Genomic DNA, 18,655 nt, shown 5'->3' with positions numbered 1-18,655 from the left:
ACTGCCTTACTATTCCTGATGTGAGAGAAATTGCCATCCTCCAACTGTATTAAATAAATTTGTAATCACAAGTTTTTTTTTAACTTATCTATTTTAATTTTCTTTTTAACCAAACAATTTTAACACATGACACACAACTGTATACGTGAAGAGATTCCAATTTAACGCATATGCTCTACTATTACTTTATTTGAATTCCTTATTGTTGTTCACTGTTCACACTAATAATGTCTTACAACACATAATGTTATACAAAATTCTGAATAATAAATTAATACTATGGCACACATGTGATTTTATATTAATGGATACTCCACAGGCCTGATTATACAAGAAAGAATCATTACTTGAAATTTTGTAGTCCGAATAGTTCATTGTGTAGTGAGATTCACTATATAATTTCAGTTCAGTTACACAATTTATGCAGATGTCATCTTCTAAGTAAATCTACAAGGCAATGAAGACTTAAAATAACATAAAAGAGATAAAAACTGTATAACACTTCCGCAAGTAGCATTCATGAAGCTCTCCCCCCTCCTTCTTCCCCTTTTGTCAAACTTGTTAGTTTGAACCCTATAGTTTAGTGATTAAAAAAAAAAAATACAATGGGTGCTAAAAGTAATTTCAGAAATTAAAACAGAAATGGTCATATTAATTTTTTTGTACAAACATACCTTGAGAATATACTGAAGGCAAAATGTAATTCATTCTTTGTTCTACTTTCATCTGATTTTACAGATATCTCATGGAGATACCCATATAATAATAATCATTTGCAGCATAAGACTGTAAAATTGCAGCCAGTCTCCATTAACAGTTTGGATCTGAGTTTGTACATAAAAACAGATGAAGAAGTGTTCTGTTCTGAAAACTTTAATCATAATAAGAAATCTCCTATGCGCACATTATAGCAAAGAAAAACAAGCCACACTTAATCTGGTTACTTTTCTTGATTGATCAATAGCAATAGAACCATGATTCCTCTAATTGAATTTAAAATTTTCAACACTTATTTAACTTAAAATTATCATCATCATCATCAAATTCCTGCCATGACCCTCAAGGGGTGTACAGCATATGATAGTACTACATGAAAAAAATTACATCATTACTAACTTCCTATCTACAATTTTCCTCCAAATCAGTCTGTTACTTGTCAAGACTCCAACATTATCAGATCTTATATTTCTATCGTCTAAGGCACTTTGTACCGTATCAATCCACCTATATCTTGGTCTTCCTCTGGGTCGTTTTCCTGCCAACCTGGCAGAGAACACTTGTTTTGCTAATCTTTCTTCGCCCATTCTGTTTAAGTGACCATACCACCTGAGATTAGCTCTCTTAACGCATTCCTGGATGCTGACAATGTCAAGTTCTTTCCTAATATCCTCTTTTTTAATATGATATTGCCATTGATGCTGTTCACGCCTATAATCTTTCGCAGGACTCTCATATCTGTGGTCTCTAGTCTTTGGTCAAGTGTTTTACTTCTGACCCAGCTCTCAGATCCATAAGTTAAAACTGGTTTTAACACTGTCTTGTATACAGCTAATTTAGTGTTCCGACTAATTTCTCTCTTATTCCATATGAATTTATTAAATTGACTTCCCACCATACCAGCTTTGTTGATTCTGTTGTCTATTTCCATATTTAATTTACCATCTTCAGTAAAAATCATGCCTAAGTAGCTGAAATGTTTTACTTGTTCCACAGGTTCTCCATTCACAACACAGTTGACATTTTCAATGATTCTGCCTATTTTCATTGTCTTTGTCTTTTTATTGCTGACCTTCATACCATATCTCTTACAACAGCTATTCAATTTAGTCAGAGAATCTTGCACACTTGTAGCGGATTTATTTAGAAGTACAACATCATCCGCATAAAGCAAAGAGCTGACATTAATATCTCCAATTTTGATATCATGTTTAATACCACTTTCCTTCATAATGTGATCCATATAGATAATGAATAACAGAGGGGATAATGTACATCCTTGTCTCGCACCAGATTTAACATTAAACCATCTTCCTGTAATTCCTTCAATTCTAACTGCTGACTTACAACTCAAATAAAGACTACGTATTGCTTGATATAATGTCCCCATTGACACCATATAACTGTAGCGTATTGAATAGCTTCTCTCTTAGCACCTTGTCATATGCCTTTTCCAAATCGACAAAACTTAAATACAGATCTTTGTTATATTCCCATGCTTTCTCGACTATTTGTCGTAAAGTGAAGATCTGATCCTGGACAGCCTCTATTTGGCCTGAATCCAGCTTGTTCTTCACCAAGCTTTTCTTCCACAATTCTTCTCAACCGTTTCTCAAGTATACTTGCATAGATCTTGCCAGGAACACTCAGTAGGGAAATACCTCTGTAATTCTCACATTCAGTTTTATTTCCCTTTTTGTATATGGGTACTATGAGAGCTCTACTCCAATCATCGGGAATTTGTCCCTCTGTCCAGGCTTTCTGAACTATGCAGTGCAGCCACTGTAAGACTCTTATACCACCATACTTCAGCATTTCTGGTCCAATATCATCTACTCCTGCTGCCTTTCCACATTTCAAGCCTTTGATGGCTTTTTCTACTTCAAGTATGGATATGTATTCCTGACTGCATGCCTGGGCAGTGTTTTTTACTACTGTACTGTCATCACTGCTTGTTTCATTTAGCAGTTTTTCAAAGTAATTACTCCATACTTCAAGGATATCTTTTACTCCTGTTTTCATGTCACCTTTATCATCTCTAACTCCTTTTACAGTACTCTTTCCTCCATTCCTAAGCTTCTTCAACAACCTCCAGAATATTTTGCCACCTTCTTGATATTTATTTTCTATATTCTTGCCAAAGTCCTCCCATGACTTTTGTTTAGCTAGTTTTACACAGTGTTTAGCATTCTTGCATTTGTCTCTATATTCTCTAAGAGCACAAGCTGACTTATTTGACAGGAACTTTTGATATGCTTTCTTCTTTTCCTTCACTGCCTCTTTAACTTTCCTATGTCCACCAGGGAGTTCTGATTTTTTTATCCTTGCAGACAACCTCACCACATGCCTCTCTGGCAGAATCAATCAATGTTTTCTTCAGAGTTTGCCCCTGAATCTCCAAGGTTTGATTCCTGTTCTCAAACTCTTTCATTTTTTTCTTCAATAATCTTTGTGTATGTTAGTCTACAGTTCACATCTGAGAGCTGCTCAACTTTTATTCGCTTTAAAACTTTCTTACATGTCATTCTTTTCAATATGAAATTCAATTTTATCCTGCTCAAGACTAAATAGTGATCACTTCCAATTTCAAATCCTCTGTACACTCTGGTGTCCTGCACCAGGGAGAAAACATCACTATCAACAATAACATAGTCAATGAGACTTTTCTTATTCCTAGCCTCATCTCTCCATGTGAATTTGTGCACATTTTTATGTTGGAACATGGTGTTAGTAATAACCAGTCCACGTCCTGAGCAGAAATTCAACAGATATTTGCCATTATTATTAGCTTTGCTCTTTTCTCCAAATTTTCCCAAAACATTTTTGTATGTCTGACAATCACTTCCTACTCTGCTATTTAGATCCCCAACAAAGACCAACTTTTGTTTTTTCATTGTGTCAGTAGCTTTCTCTAGAGCCTCAAAAAATTCCTCCACTTCTACCTTAGTAGAACCTTCTGTGGGACCTTAGGCACAAATAAGTCTCATTGACTAGTTCCCCATTCTCATATTTGCCCACATTACTCTACTTGAGACTGACTGCCATTCAAGAAGATTAGCCTCATATTTAGTGTTGAATACTATGGCTACTCCTTCTTTTCCTTGATTGTCATTGCCTGAATATAACATTTTGTATTTATTGCTCAGAAAGATCTCACCAGTTTTTGTCTTTTTTGTTTCAGTCACCCCTATTATGTCGATCTGGTACTTATCTAATTCCTCAGCTAGCTCCATTTCTTTGCGATTCAGGCTTCTTACATTGATAGTACCGATCTTTAACTCTGGTGATGTTGAGTTGGAGCTTGTTTTCAGATTTGTTCCAGTAGCTGACTTTTCGCTGTTCGCCCTGGTTCCCTGGCGAAAACAACAGGGGCCTTGTTTAACCGGGCGACTCCATAGCTGGCATGAAATTTTGTCATGTTGTACCATCATTTTTTTATTTTGGTTTAACCAATAAGAATACAATTTGGTCAGCTAAATCCCAAATTGCCAGCCCATCCTCGTTCGTTCAGTATCCAAGTAGATACCCAACATGGTGCACCACGAGAAGGTGAGGCTTGGACATTAGGTCAGAAGCCCTGGTCGGTTCTCCTCATTCCTTTAAAGGCTATGTGGAGGTCTCCTCTCAGTTATACAGCTTTGACCCTTAAGCATCCCCCTTAAAAAAACTTAAAATTATTGATCAATAAATCTAGTTACATAATACAACATACCAGGATTTTCAAAAGATTCTGGTGAATATTTGAATTGCAGCTTCTTAATAATATCTTTTGCTTTATCTACCAATCTGGTATCTGGTTCATGCCTCTGTCCCAAATGTAAGCTTCGACAATCTTCCATGTAAGGCAGAAAAATAACATGAAACCCTGGTGGTGCTAATTGCACACCATGTTCATCTAATTCCTCTTCCTAAAAGAGAAATGAGCTAATGTCAAAGAGTATCAATAAGTAAACACTACAAAAGTAAATGCTATTCCCTGAATGAAGGCAAATACAAATATTTAGCTGACAGAACAAAAATAAATTTTAAGAAACTGAGTAATCAAAGATCACTTATTATATATGAAACAGCAGTAACACAATAATCACTGCATGTGGAATGATTCACACAGTTATCAAAAAAACAAACATAAGTGCTGTTAAGTCTGTTGTTATTTGCTAATTTGCATTTACTTTATGTATTTTACAAGTTTATTTTTTTTCCCCTCCCCCATACAGTCCCACTACCATGAATATTCAGTATTAAGCTACAAGTTTATTAAACTCACATTCAAATTTAGGCTCTAAGATTTGACATCAACATGTAAATGATAGCTGGGTAAAATCTCTTTGCCCACTAGTATAATTTTTAAAATAAACAATCAATTATATATATATATATATATATATATATATATATATATATATATATATATATATATATATATATATATATATATGTTCAGTGCACAGGAAACTATTTAACATAATACAACATATGAGATACTGTTTTTAGCACCGAAACATATAATAAAAGAACAATTCTTTTGAAAGGTGAAATTTATTTTCAAACTTAAAACATTATATAAAATATACTAAATGTTGCAATGAGAACATTATTGATTTCAGTTATCAAATTTCTAATATGTACTCTCAAGATATACACAGAATACTAATAATGGTACTATAAAAAAGTCTATTACTAAGTGTAAATGTATTATGACATCATAATGTCATATTGACAGTTTTTCTCCAAATTAGTCTTATCTGTCAGATTATAATTAAAGAGATATCATATTTCAATCTTGTAAGTTAATTCTAACTGCATCAATCCACATAGAGCCTGGTCTTCTCTGGGTCTTTTTCCAGATGAGAATGTTCTTTGTTCTTTACTTTTGGTAATTTGTTTCTTGGTGCTCAATTAAATGAGAGTGTTAAACTGAATATGAATATTTTAAAAGAAAGTAAATGAATATGAAGAGCTGTGGAAATAGTAGCAAATTTTTCTTTCTGTAAGAAAATATTTGTACAGTATTCCATTTTTCAATGTAAATATGCAATTCAAATTTCAGTAATTTCAAGTGATTTTGTCACTTGAAATTACTGAAATTTGAACCAGCTTGAGAATGCCCAATCATCATCACATCATCAAATTCCTAATATGTACCCTAAGGGGAAATGATGTACAGGATATTATGATAGTACTAAATGAAAAAGTTCAATCATTACTCAGCTTTCCTCCAAATTAATCTGTTTTCTGTCAAGACTCCAGTATTGTCAGATCTTATATTTCTGTCTTCAAATAGATCTTGCTGTATCAATCCACCTAGACTTTGATCTCATTCTGTCATTTTGGGGGGAAAAAAAAAAAAAAAAAAACTTATTTTGCTAACCCTTCTCTCCCCTTTGTTTAATTGACCATACCACCTGAGATCAGCTCTGCTAACACATTTCTCAATGCTAACAATATCACGTTCCATCCTAATATCCTCAGTTCACTGACCCAATCTTTCTCAGAACTCTCATATCTGTAGCCTCCAGTCTTTCATGAAATGTTTTGTTTCTAACCAGTTCTCAGGTCAATAATTCAAAATTGATTTGAACACTATCATGTATACAGCTAGTTGTTTTCACTAATTTCTCTCTTGATATAAATTTATTCAGTAAACTTCCTACCACACCAGCTTTGTGAATTGTTTTCTATATCCATATTTAATTTGCCCTCTTCACTAAAAAAATTAGGCCTAATTAATTAGTGGAAATGCTTTTACTCGTTTCATAGGTTCCTCATTCAAGATGCAGTCGATGTTTTAGATTTCTGTCCATTTTCATTGTCTTTGTCTTATTGCCAATTTTTGTACTAAATTTATTACAGCAGTTATTCAATTTACTTAGGGAATCTTGCAGAGTTGTACAGGATTTATTTAGAAGTAAAACGTCATTGGCATAAAAGGAGCCGAGTTAACTTGTCCAATTTTTACACCAGGTTTAATACAACTTTCTTTCATAATGTGATCTATATAGATGATGAATAACAGAGGGAATAGTATACATTCCTGCCTCACACCTGATTTAACAAACCATCTTCCTGTACCTCCTTCAATTCTAACTGCTGATTTACAACTCAAATACAGTGGTATCTCGCTAATCCGAACCCTCCAATAATCCGAACCGTGGTTTGAAAGGGAAAAAAAAAAGTTTTATTTATTACGTACTATTATTTTATTGAATAATTATTATTTGAACTATTATTATTTATTTTATTAGAGTACAGTATTTTTTTTTCATACTGGCGATTATACGGTTATAGTGTAGGCCTATTTTGATTTATTGTGTGTTCACGTTTGCTTAGGAAGCCATAGAACCTGAAGCAATTCGAGCATCATGGAAAAAACTGTGGCCATCTAGAATTTACCAAGATAACTACGGTGATATACAAAAAGAGGAAATTCAAAACGTGCAAAATTTGGTTAAAAATATAAATCTAGATGTTGAAATTTCACAAACAGATGTTACAGAATGGATTACAGGTAGAACTGAAAGTGAATTCGAAATTGAATCAGATGCTGAAATTATAAATATGACGCTATATGATGACAATAAAGAACTCGAAGAGGCAGCTGAAAGTTTTAATATGTGTATAGAATGTGCTAAGCAGAATGATATGCCATTCCCCAAAATTTCATTGCTAATGCAGCACCGAGAAGAAGCATTCAAAAAAAGTTTAGCTTCCAAGAAGCAAAAGAAAATCAGTGACTTTTTTTTTTTACAAAGAAATAAAAAAAAAAAAACTTAAATATAAAGAGCCAATAGGCTTCATTTCGGCGACAAACGTTATTTAAATATATAAAAAAAAAAACTTTCTTTTGTGTTCTGTACAAGAAAGTGATTTTTTTTAAGCAAATAAACTAATGTACTGAACTAAGCAATTTTATTAAATCAGAATCCTCAACAATACAGGTACACACAAACTAAATTTTTACAAAAATAAACTTGTGTACTGTATTATTTTTCAAGTTTTCCATTACAGTACAGTAGCTTTTTTTACTATCAGTTACTTCATTTATTTACAGAATTAAACTGATGTACCATTAGAATTTGATTATTTTTGCCTTAAACACTAATTATTGTCTCTTGGGGGGGGGGGGGATTCGCTAATTGGAACTTTTCGCTTATTCGAACGAGCACGGTTTTTATTAGTTCGGATTAGCGAGATACCACTGTACAGACTATGTATTATTTGATATAATTTCCCATTTACACGATATAACTGTAGCATTATGAACAGCATGAGTCTTGCCACGTTCTCAATATGCCTTGCCTTTTTCAGATTAAAAGAAACTTAAATATAGATCCGTGTTATATTCCCATGATTTCTGAACTTGTCTTAAATTGAAAATCTGATCCTGGCGGCCTTTATTTGGCCTGGACAAGTTTGTTCTTCCCCAAGCTGCCATTCCACAATTTTTCTTAACTTTTTCTCAAGTATCCTTGCATATATTTTACCAAGAACACTTAATAGAGAAATTTTTCTGTAATTCACACATTCAGAGATGGGTTGAGAGCTCTACTCCAATCTGGAATTTGACCATCTGACCTGGCTTTCTGAATAATGCATTGTAATCACCACAAAACTTGTATATATACCTCTATATTTGAGCATTTCTGGTTGAATAATCATTTACCTCAGCTCTATTTTCATATTTCAGGTTTTTGATGGCTTCTTCTAGTTTACTGATATATATTCCTGATTGCATTCTTGTTAGGCGTCATCTACCACAGTGCTCTCACTACTTGTCACATTTAAGAATCTTTCAAAGTAATCATTCCGAATATCTTATCTTCAGTTTTCACATCACCTTCGATACCTCTGATTCCTTTTACAGTACTCTTTTCTCCATTTCTGAACTTTTCAATACCTCCAGAATACCTTCCTGATATTTATTTTCTATGTTCTAACCAAAGTCTTCACATTACTTTTGTTTGTTTGTTTTACACAGTGCTTGCTTTTTTTACATTTTTCTCTGTATTCACTGAGAACACAGGCTAACTTACTTGCGAGGAACTTTCAATATGCTTTCTTCTTCTCCTTAACTGCCACTTTAACTTCCTAAGTCTACATCTAATTTTTCGATCATTGCAGACAACCACACCACATGCCTCTCTGGCCGAATCAAATTATGTTTTCTATGGTTCTTGTATTGGAAACATTCATTTTTTTTCTGCATAATGTTTGTGTAATTGAGTCTACATTTCTCTCCTGAAAGCTGCTCAACTTTAATTAAATTGAAGTTGAAATTGAGAGAAAAATCTCTCAATTTCTTTCGAAGTTTCGCTACCCTAATCGGTTTTGACCTTCATTGAGGTCTCGTCAGTGGGAGATAGACCCAAGAAGATACCAAAGGAATTTTTATTTATTTATTTTTTAGGAATTGTGCATCCACTTTCACCTGTATAAGGTAGGTTACAAGTGCACTCAACACAGCTCCAGGCCAAGGAAGGAAGGGAACCAAAACTTTCAATTATATTATTTTGCTCAAAACTAAATGGTGATCACTTCTTATTTCAAATTCTCTGTATATTCTTGTGCCATGAATTAGCGAGGAGAAACTGTTTTTGACAATAACATAGTGAATCACACTTTCTTATTTCTTGTATCTTCTCTCCATATGAATTTGTGCACAGCATTATGTTGGAACATGGTGTTAGTAACAACTAGTCCATGTTCTGAACAGAAATCTAGCAAAGTACTTACTATTATTTACTTACAGGTACTTACTATTATTATTAGCTTTGCTCTTTTCTCCAAATGTCCCAAAATATGTGTCTGGCAATCATTTCCTACTCTTCTGTTTAGAAAAGTTGGTCCAATGTGGACCAACTTTTCCTTTTTCAACTTCTTTCTCCGATGCTTGAAAAATCTCTCAATTTCTTCCTTAGTAGAACCTTCTTTGGAACCATTGGCACAAATAAGTCTCACTGTTCAGTTCTCCATTCTGATATTTGTTTACATTACACTATTTGATACTGCCTGCCATTCAAGAACATCTTCATATTTAGTGTTGAATACTACAGCTACTCTTTTTTCCCCTTATCATCATCATTGTGTGAGTATAATATCTTGTATTTGTGGCTTAGAAAAGTTTCACCTGTTTCTGTCTTCTTTGTTTCAATAATGTCTATCACACTGATCTCATACGTATCCATTTTTTCTGCTAGTTCCATTTCTTTTTCATTGATGCTTTTTATGTTGGTGGTGCCAATCTTTAACTCTGTTGCTGATGTTGAGTTGAGATTTGTTCCAGCAGCTGAGTTTCTGCTTTTGATAACATATTCCATGTCCCATAATGCAAAACATACTTCCTTTAGGACATGTAAATTGTTATGCATTAACGGAAGTTTTGCTACCCTAATCAGCTTTGACCTTCATTGAGGTCTCATCAGTGGGAAATAGACCCAGGGGGATACCAAAGTAGAATTTTTATTTATTTATTTTTCAGGAATTGTGCATCCACTTTCACCTATGTAAGGTAGGTTACAAGTGCACTTGACACAGCTCCAGGCCAAGGAAGGAAGGGGATCCTTGAAGGAGTTGAATAAGTTCATTAATTTTGTGAGGTTTAAAGGTGGCATTAAACATGTATCTGTGTAGCATTTATTTTATCTGATATTCTGTAACCTGCCTTATATAGGTGAAACTAGATGCACAATTCCTATTTGGAAAAAAGAAATGTAAACGGCACATTAACAATAACTACTGGTAAATGTTTCTGCCCTGGATACTCTACATAGAATTAACTGGAAAGGCACACATTCATTATATCATACCAAAACTTGGCATGAACACAAATTTAAAGAAGCCTGAAATCAACCATCCTAAATCTCAACAATAATGATGGTTTAAAAATCCCAAGAATATGGATGGCACATATTCTACTTGCATAACCTTTTTTTTTTTTATTCCAGAGCCTTAACATAACAGACACCTATGTTAAATTAATGATTAGGCCACTATTGCTGTATTCAAAAATAACATGAATTTGTTCTCTGGTCATGTAAAAATAGGATATAGCTAGATGTTTTTTTTTTTCTTTTTTTTTAAAATTTTCTCACTAGTGATCAGGCCAGCAGAATAACTGATCAAATTAGTGTCACTTTGGCATATTGTTTGAACTGTAATGTAGCTTGTGTGTATGTGTGCTCCAGATGATGATCTTAAAGTTGAAAACTTCAAGAAATTAAAGTAATTATTCTTAACAAGGCAATAGTCTCCAAAATTTGATTAAAACAGAAATTTTAAGATGAAAACAGAATTTTGTTTTTCCAAACTAAGAAAGAAGAATCTAAAAATTCCTCTGCTTGTTAGTAGTCTGCATGATGGCTTGGTACTTCAATTGTAAGTCTTATGGATTTTATACAATTTAATTACTTAAAAAAGAGATATACGGCTTCATTTTGGTAATGCAAAATTACATAGGCAAAGTGGATATTAGATCCAACATTATTTCAAAACCGAATGTTATAGAAACTATGAAAGTTTCATCAAATGACCAGAGAGCTTACGAGAATATAATCCTCAGTATCGGAGTTGCCTTAGCTTGCACTACTTAAAAGACATGAGCGCTGCCCAAGAGTCCATATATTTGCCTTTCATTAGATCTTAAACTTTAAAAAAATGCACTAATAAAAGGCAAATATATGGATAATTGGGCAGTGCTCATGTCTTTTAAGTAGTGCAAGCTGCAGCAACTCCAATGCCAAATTGTATTCTCATAAGCTCTCTGGTCCATTTTATGAAACTTTCATAGTTTCTATAAACATTCGGCTTTGAAATAATGTTAGATCTAATATCCACTTTGCCTATGTAATTTTACATCACCAAAATGAAGCCATATGGTTCTTTTTTTTAGTAATTACTTTTACTCACCGACTGAGAGTTCACTTACAAAAAGTACATTTCTCTGACATTTGATTTCCTTAGTATTGAATGAGAGTTTCTGCTCTCTTAAGGTTTCTGCCTGGTCTCTGAAGAGAACAACCAGTTTGAAACAGCTGTTAGGCCAGGGAAACAGTAAAAATCCACTAATGAAAGGCGAACATATGGATGCTTGGGCAGTGCTCAGTCTTAAGTGGTGCAAGCTAAGGCAACTCCGGTGCTGAGGATTGTATTCTAATAAGCTCTCTGGTCAACTTTCATAGTTTTTACAAACATTCAGATTTGAAATAATGCTGTATCTAATATCCACTCTGCCTATGTAATTATACAATTTAATATATCTTCAGCAATTTTTGAATCCATAAAGAAGAGAGCTTTAGCTCAAGCAAAAGAATCATTACTACTTCTAAAATCCTTAAAAATCTGCAGTTATATTTTCTAACATATTCCAACATATTTTGCAGTCTAAAATTGACTTGTATCTATTTTTTCACTCTTTATTATTATTATTATTTTGTATTTTTACAAAACAGAATTTCTTGTTGGAGAATATTTAAACAATTTATAGTTCATTATAGTATTAATAGAAATTCCATCTACTTCTGAAAGTTTAGTATCGAATTTATCTACTTCTAGCAAGAGCTATTTGACTTGTATTGTTTTTTAATAATTGGATGAGATTATAAAAATATCTCAAATTTCTCAAAAAACATAACAATTCCCAGTAATCAGGAATCTTAAAATTACGAATTTACCCAGGAAGTCTTGGGAGGAAACCTTATCTAAACAACATGAGTACCCATAGTAGTGGAATTAGATGCAATCATCATGCTTTGAGATCCTGATGATAACTGTTCTATTTGTTTGGCCAAAGCAAGAAAGGTTGAGGCTAGGTTACTTGGTAGAGTCAGATAAATTCAGAGATTGTAACTGATCTAAAGAAGAGCAGAGATAAGGGATGCTAATGCTGACCAAATATAGCTTAACAATGAAGAGACTAGATTCATTTTTTGTTCATTCACTTCATGGGTACCTTCACGTATTAATGGAATTCTACACCATTATATTCTTAATGCCACTTTTATACCACCTATAAAATTAAAACACACATTCAACTCCTCTAAGGATCCACTCCCCCCATTGGCTCACCCTGGAGTTTATTGTATCTATTGCACCTGTAACTTACATTATATTGGGGAAACGTAAAATATAACACAGACAACATTAAATTTAACAATTTTGGTGAAGCAAGCCTCTCAGATCATGCTCTTAATATCCTACCCATATTGATTGGAAAAGTACATGTTCTTTACATCATACAAAAACTTGGTATGAATGGAAATTTAAAGAGGCCTGTGAAATTTTGATCAACCCTCCTAATCTTAACAATAATGGTGGCATAAAAATCCCAAGAATTTGGATTGCACAAATTCGGCCTACTTAGTTTTTCAAGTTTTCCAGCAAGGGATGCCAGAAAAATTCTAAGCAATTTTTCAGTTTTTTATTGGCCACCATCCATAGTGGTATGTTTTAATTTATGTGTATACATATATGAGCAACTTTTTTGTGAACATGTTACTCTCTAGCTTAATTTAATTTTGTAACCTAATAGATAGTAATAATAACAGGACTCTAAGTTTTGATGTAGTAAAGTTTTTTTTTTCCACCAGAGGTCAGGCCAATAGTTTTAACAGTTGACCAGTAACTTTAGCATACCATGTAGATTGTAGTGCAGCTTGTTTCTTTGTATATATGTGTATACTCCAGATGATGACCTTAATGTGAAGGTCGAAACGGCAAGTGATTATTTTGTTTTTTATTAAACTGAAGTTTTACTCTAACATGGTAATTGTTTCCATAATTTTCATGATGTATTCCTCCCTTTCAATTAATGCTTTTTCTCTATCAAGCAACAAGTTTTTCAAAACCATTGTAGTTCTTCAAACTGTTTTTGTAATCTTTCTCACTTTTCTTTGCCCTGCTCATCATTTTCAAAATCAGATACTTTGTGGTTATTTATTAAATAATTAGAAGTCTGGGATGTATGTAGGCAGGATGTTTCCCAATGCCATTGGGAAATCAGATTTGAAGTTATGCAACATTCTGCCTACAGCCTAGTCTTGACTCCATCAAACTTCTGGACAGATCTCAAGGATGAAAATGATGAAGTCAAAGCAGAGGTAAGGAAATTGTTCCAAAAACAACCAGAAAAGTTTTACTAGGATGGCTCCAAAAATTTTTTTTATATGGAGGATAAAATATATTGTAAGGGAGGGAAGGAAGGATATTATTTAATAAACAGTGTATGAAAATAGAGACATCAAACTATCTTTTGCTTTTTATTCACTGACATTTCTTTTGCATGGAAAACTAGTACACTGAAAGTATTACTTTCAGAACACTCCTTTGTATGTAAACCAGTGTTCCAGGCTGGTGAACGCTTAATAGCTAAATGAATTACAATTTTATTTATAATTTTTTAAACAAGTTTCTCCTCTCCTAACCCACTACCCATACATGGTACTAATGTGCTATAGGTTGATCAACCATCCTCACATGTATGGACTCAACATATGTTCCAAAGAGGATGGTTTACATTTGATTTGAAAGCCTCTACGCTGCATTTATTGGGAAACACATAAGAGGGGGAGGATTCCCCAGTAGTAACAGAGACAAAGGAGGAGGAAAAGAAACTTGTTCTGTGGGTTTGGAATTGTACTATGAAGGGATGTTAGGTGGTGGCAGTTGCACATGTCCCAAGAATTTAGTGGAGTGTGGAGAAATTATTGATGCTATTTCATGTGAACTTTTGCCATGGAAATATAGAGAAGATAGATATTGCTGAAACCAAATGATTGTGTGAAAGTGGGCAGAGTGAGTTGGTAAAAGATGGTTATTAATCAATTTGATTGCCCTCTTATTACATATTTTAGGGAGCTCTTGGGGAGCTTCATCCCAAATGTGAGAGCAGTATTCAATAGCTGGGTGGATTTGTGATTTATACAGATTAACAGTTGTTTGGAGATGAACTAACACCTTGAGTGAAAGAGATATCCTAGTTTTTTAGAAGCTGAGGAGGCAATGGCTGTGATTTGTTTATGCCAGGAGAGGCTTGATGTCAGGGTGATTCCAAGAAGAGAAATCTCATTTTGTTTAGGGATTTGAGTGTTGTTGAGAATAATACTGGAAGAAAATAGTTTTTATTCTGTGAGAAATAGGCCAGGTTTTGCTAGCATTCAAATAGAGGATGGCCTGGAGATCAGAAGTGAAGGCAGTGGAGGTTGATGTTCTGTAAGTTGAGGTGATTTGTGTAATATAAGGTTTGTCAAATGAAAAGGAGAAGTGCAATGAGCTGTCATCTGCAGAACTGTGTAATGGGTTGGTGGTCAACTAAAGTAGGTCATTGATATACAGAAGGAAGAGGGTTGATGAGAGAACAGAACCTTGTAGAACCCCAGCATTAGCAATTGCAAAAGTTGCTGGGCAGACCAAATGATAGGAGTTTGCTTAATCGTCCTTTGTGCCAGGTGAAAAGCTTCGGAGATATCAAGTGCAATCACTTGAGATTCATCAAACTTCTCCATGACATTGTCCAGAGATGGGCAACATGTGAGCAGATCTCCTGTTGATCAGCAGTGGAGGAATCCATGCTGGTGGTCATTTATTAGCCTTCAAAGTAGCACAAGAGTTGGGTACTGATGGTTCTTTCCATTCCTTTTGAAAGGACTGAGGTGAGAGAGAATAAATATACTTACTCTTTTTTTGAAAACTTTTCTACTCTGCAAAGCTTTTTCTTTCACATATTAAACATCACTAAATTATTATATGTTTGGTTGCAGTTTTAATTTTAAAACCACACACACACACACACACACACACACACACACACACACACACACACACACACACACACACACACAGCAATCCCTCGATTAGTGTGCCTAATGCATTCTTTAAAACAGGCACATTAATCGAAAACGCACTAATCGAGTATAATAACCTATGGGAAAATGTATAATTCATTCCTCAGATTTCTTTTTTGACCCTTAATTTTTTTTTAATAAAAGAATTAGGGTATGTCTCAGAGTCTATTTAAAGGAAAACCATGAAGCTGAAAGACAATAAAACATTCGGAATATAAATTTATTATTCTACTTAACAAAGAATTGAGCTAACGTTGTTTGGCAGGCATTCCGTTTCTTTTTTTCATACAACCGACGGTATGGCCCTATTGCCTCTTCTACTCTTTTGAAAATTTTACTGCTTCTCTCTTTGTCAGGGTCAGCCTCTATGCATTGCTGCTTAAAAACTTCAATTGTATGAAAAATATTTTCAAATTGTTTCTGTGAAATCTCTTTAGGCTGACTATCAGTGGTTATATTTTCTTCATATTCTTCGGGATCTTCCTGCTGTGCATCTAAATTTAGTAGGTCAGAATCACTCAATTCAGAATGCGATTCAATTAACTCTTGGACGTTATCATTGAAGGGAAGAAAGAAATGAAGGACGTACGAATTGGTCGCCAACACGCGAAATCACGTGCTTTATAGATAAGATTTTCCAACTGTTATACAAGCAAAATAGTTACCACTTTAAAAATAACAATGATCATAAAAGAGAAGTTAATTTTCCGACGTGTAATAATAAACAACTCATCCCAGAAGACGGATTGATTACCCTATTATCGGAATGGATTCTCCTTTTTGTGACATGCGCAAGAGTGTCGAAAGATCTCGAATCTGTGGGTGTACTACAGCAAATGACATAAATTTTGGCTGTAAAAATTTGGAACATAGTATACATAGTGTACATGAAAGTAGTGTAGTACGCCATTAAAAATAACTTTGTAAAATGTTTTAAAACGGTAACTAAATTATTTCATTCTGGTGAGTGATTTTTTAAAATAGGTAGCCATAAAAATGTACAGATAGAAAATTTTTTAAAATCTGTAACATTTATTTTTAAGATGTATATAGGTGCACTAATCGAATTTGGGTATCGAAAAAAAATGGCGCACTAATCGGGGGGGGCATTAATCGAGGGATTATTGTGTGTGTGTATATATATATGTGCACACTGCTTAGAAAGAAGTCAAAGGACACCAAAGTATGAGGAACAAACAGCTATAGCATCCACTTTAACAAGATGTAGGACCTACTTTTGCTGTGATGATTGCAGCAATCCTATGGGGGTATACTTTCCACAAGTGTACGATAGCAATTAATGGGAATTTTGGACCACTCTTCCTGTAGGCATGTAATGAGATCTTAGACTGTTTCAGGGCAGATGTCCCTTGACCTCTCCTAAAGCTCCAGCTCATCCCACAGATGTTCAATAGGGTTGAGATGAGGGCTTTGTGGAGGCCAGTCAAGTGTAGTGACATTCACAACCACAAACCACACAGTTACAGCAACAGCCTTATGACATGGTGCATTATTTTGCTGAGAAAGACAATGGTCAGTTCCAAAAAATTTTACAAAATAGGAAGCATCGCATTGTCAGAATGTTAAGATAGTTCTCAAAGTTTAATGTTCATGGCACCACAAACAGAGGTCCGAGGCCAAACCAGGAAAAATAGGACCATACTATCACACCGTCACCTCTTAATTTCATAGGATTACACACGTTGGTAAGAAAAGTTCACTGGGCATCTGCCACACCAACACCAATCTGCTTGGTAGTGAATATAGCATGATTCATTGCTCCATAACACAGCCTTCCAAGCTTCCATGTCCCACTGTGAATGCTCTTTACACTATTGAAGATTACGCTGCAGATCACTTTGGGTAATGTAGGGCTTGCATATTGCATTCCTACCATGGAAACCCATGTTGTGAACTTCAGTTCTAAATGTTTCTGTGCAGATTCATGTTCCAGTCGATGCCAGGAACCCTGCATTCAATGTGATGGTCGACAAATGGCAGTTTTCACATATTACCCTTCATAGCATCATATGGTCATGTTCGGTGAGTGTGGTGGGTCATCTGCTGTGAGAAGTTTTGTTTATTTATTTGTAAGCTTCCTATAATAGTACAATATGTTGATTAATCATATGTGTAACCTAAGGGCAACAGCTCATCCAGGTTATGATATGCATAAAGTTACAAAAATTTATGTAATGCATTTTCATAATATACACATATGTACATTCATATAATATACATATTACATATTATTATTATAATATAATTACATAATAAAATTGCAAATAAAATTTCATCATACAGAGAAAGTTGCATAACAATTAATTAGGAACAAAATAAAACAAAGCAGTTAAATAGCATTTAAATTTTGCGTTTTATACATAAGACTGGATCTTTAAATACAAATATGCTAATAATTTATACAATTATTTTGAACAGAGCTTCCTCATTTCTATGGGAAAATAAATACTCTTTGATTAGAGTTTTGTATTTGTTTGGGTTAGTTTCCTTTCTTATTGTTAAAGGTAGTTGTTGAATACTTTTGGTGCTAAATAAGTATAATGTTTGTGTATTGTTTCATTATTTGCTTTTGGAACTAAATATTTTAGGCCCTTATGTCTACTAAAGAAAGTATCTTGTTTGATATTTACGTATTCATTGTCATTTTTTATGAATAATAGTACCCTATAGACGTATAAATATCTAAGGGGTAGTATGTTTAGTATGGTGTATTTATTACACATTGCAGTATCCTTATATTTGTTTCTAGTTAAGATTTTAAGTACTTGCTATTAACTACCTGTGCTTCCATTTCAATATGGTATCACTGATTGTTGATCTGAGATGGCCCCAATTTGTCAACAATTTGCCAAACAGATAAGCTTGCAACATGACATCCTATCATAACATCCCTTTCAAACTCCATCGCCTTTCAAAGCCCATTGGAGGGGGGGGGAGGTGTCTGCTGACTTCTTTCCAAGCAGTGTGTGTGTGTGTGTGTATATGTAAATACACTTCCTATAATTTTTAAACTTAAATATGCTAAGTGCTTAATAAATGTGGATTAATTATTGCAAACTAGCAATTTATTCTTAAGTGCT

General features: G+C 34.0%; 1 protein-coding gene across 1 annotated transcript in view; it reads right to left on the bottom strand.

The window, feature by feature from the left end:
• Window positions 1–18,655, bottom strand: part of Irbp (Inverted repeat-binding protein) — a 252,925-nt gene that overhangs the window by 73,940 nt on the left and 160,330 nt on the right. Inside the window, exon 12 of the mRNA XM_090393723.1 lies at window positions 4,430–4,625. Coding sequence (XP_090249849.1) covers window positions 4,430–4,625 — 196 coding nt within the window. The remainder of the gene's footprint in view (window positions 1–4,429; window positions 4,626–18,655) is intronic.

Source organism: Typopeltis vanoorti, chromosome 6, assembly GCF_054136105.1.
Source record: "Typopeltis vanoorti isolate ZY-2024b chromosome 6, IOZ_Tvanoo_1.0, whole genome shotgun sequence".
Lineage (NCBI taxonomy): Eukaryota > Metazoa > Arthropoda > Arachnida > Uropygi > Thelyphonidae > Typopeltis > Typopeltis vanoorti.
The sequence above is the reverse complement of the archived record's forward strand: the minus strand, read 5'-3'. Positions and strand labels throughout refer to the sequence as shown.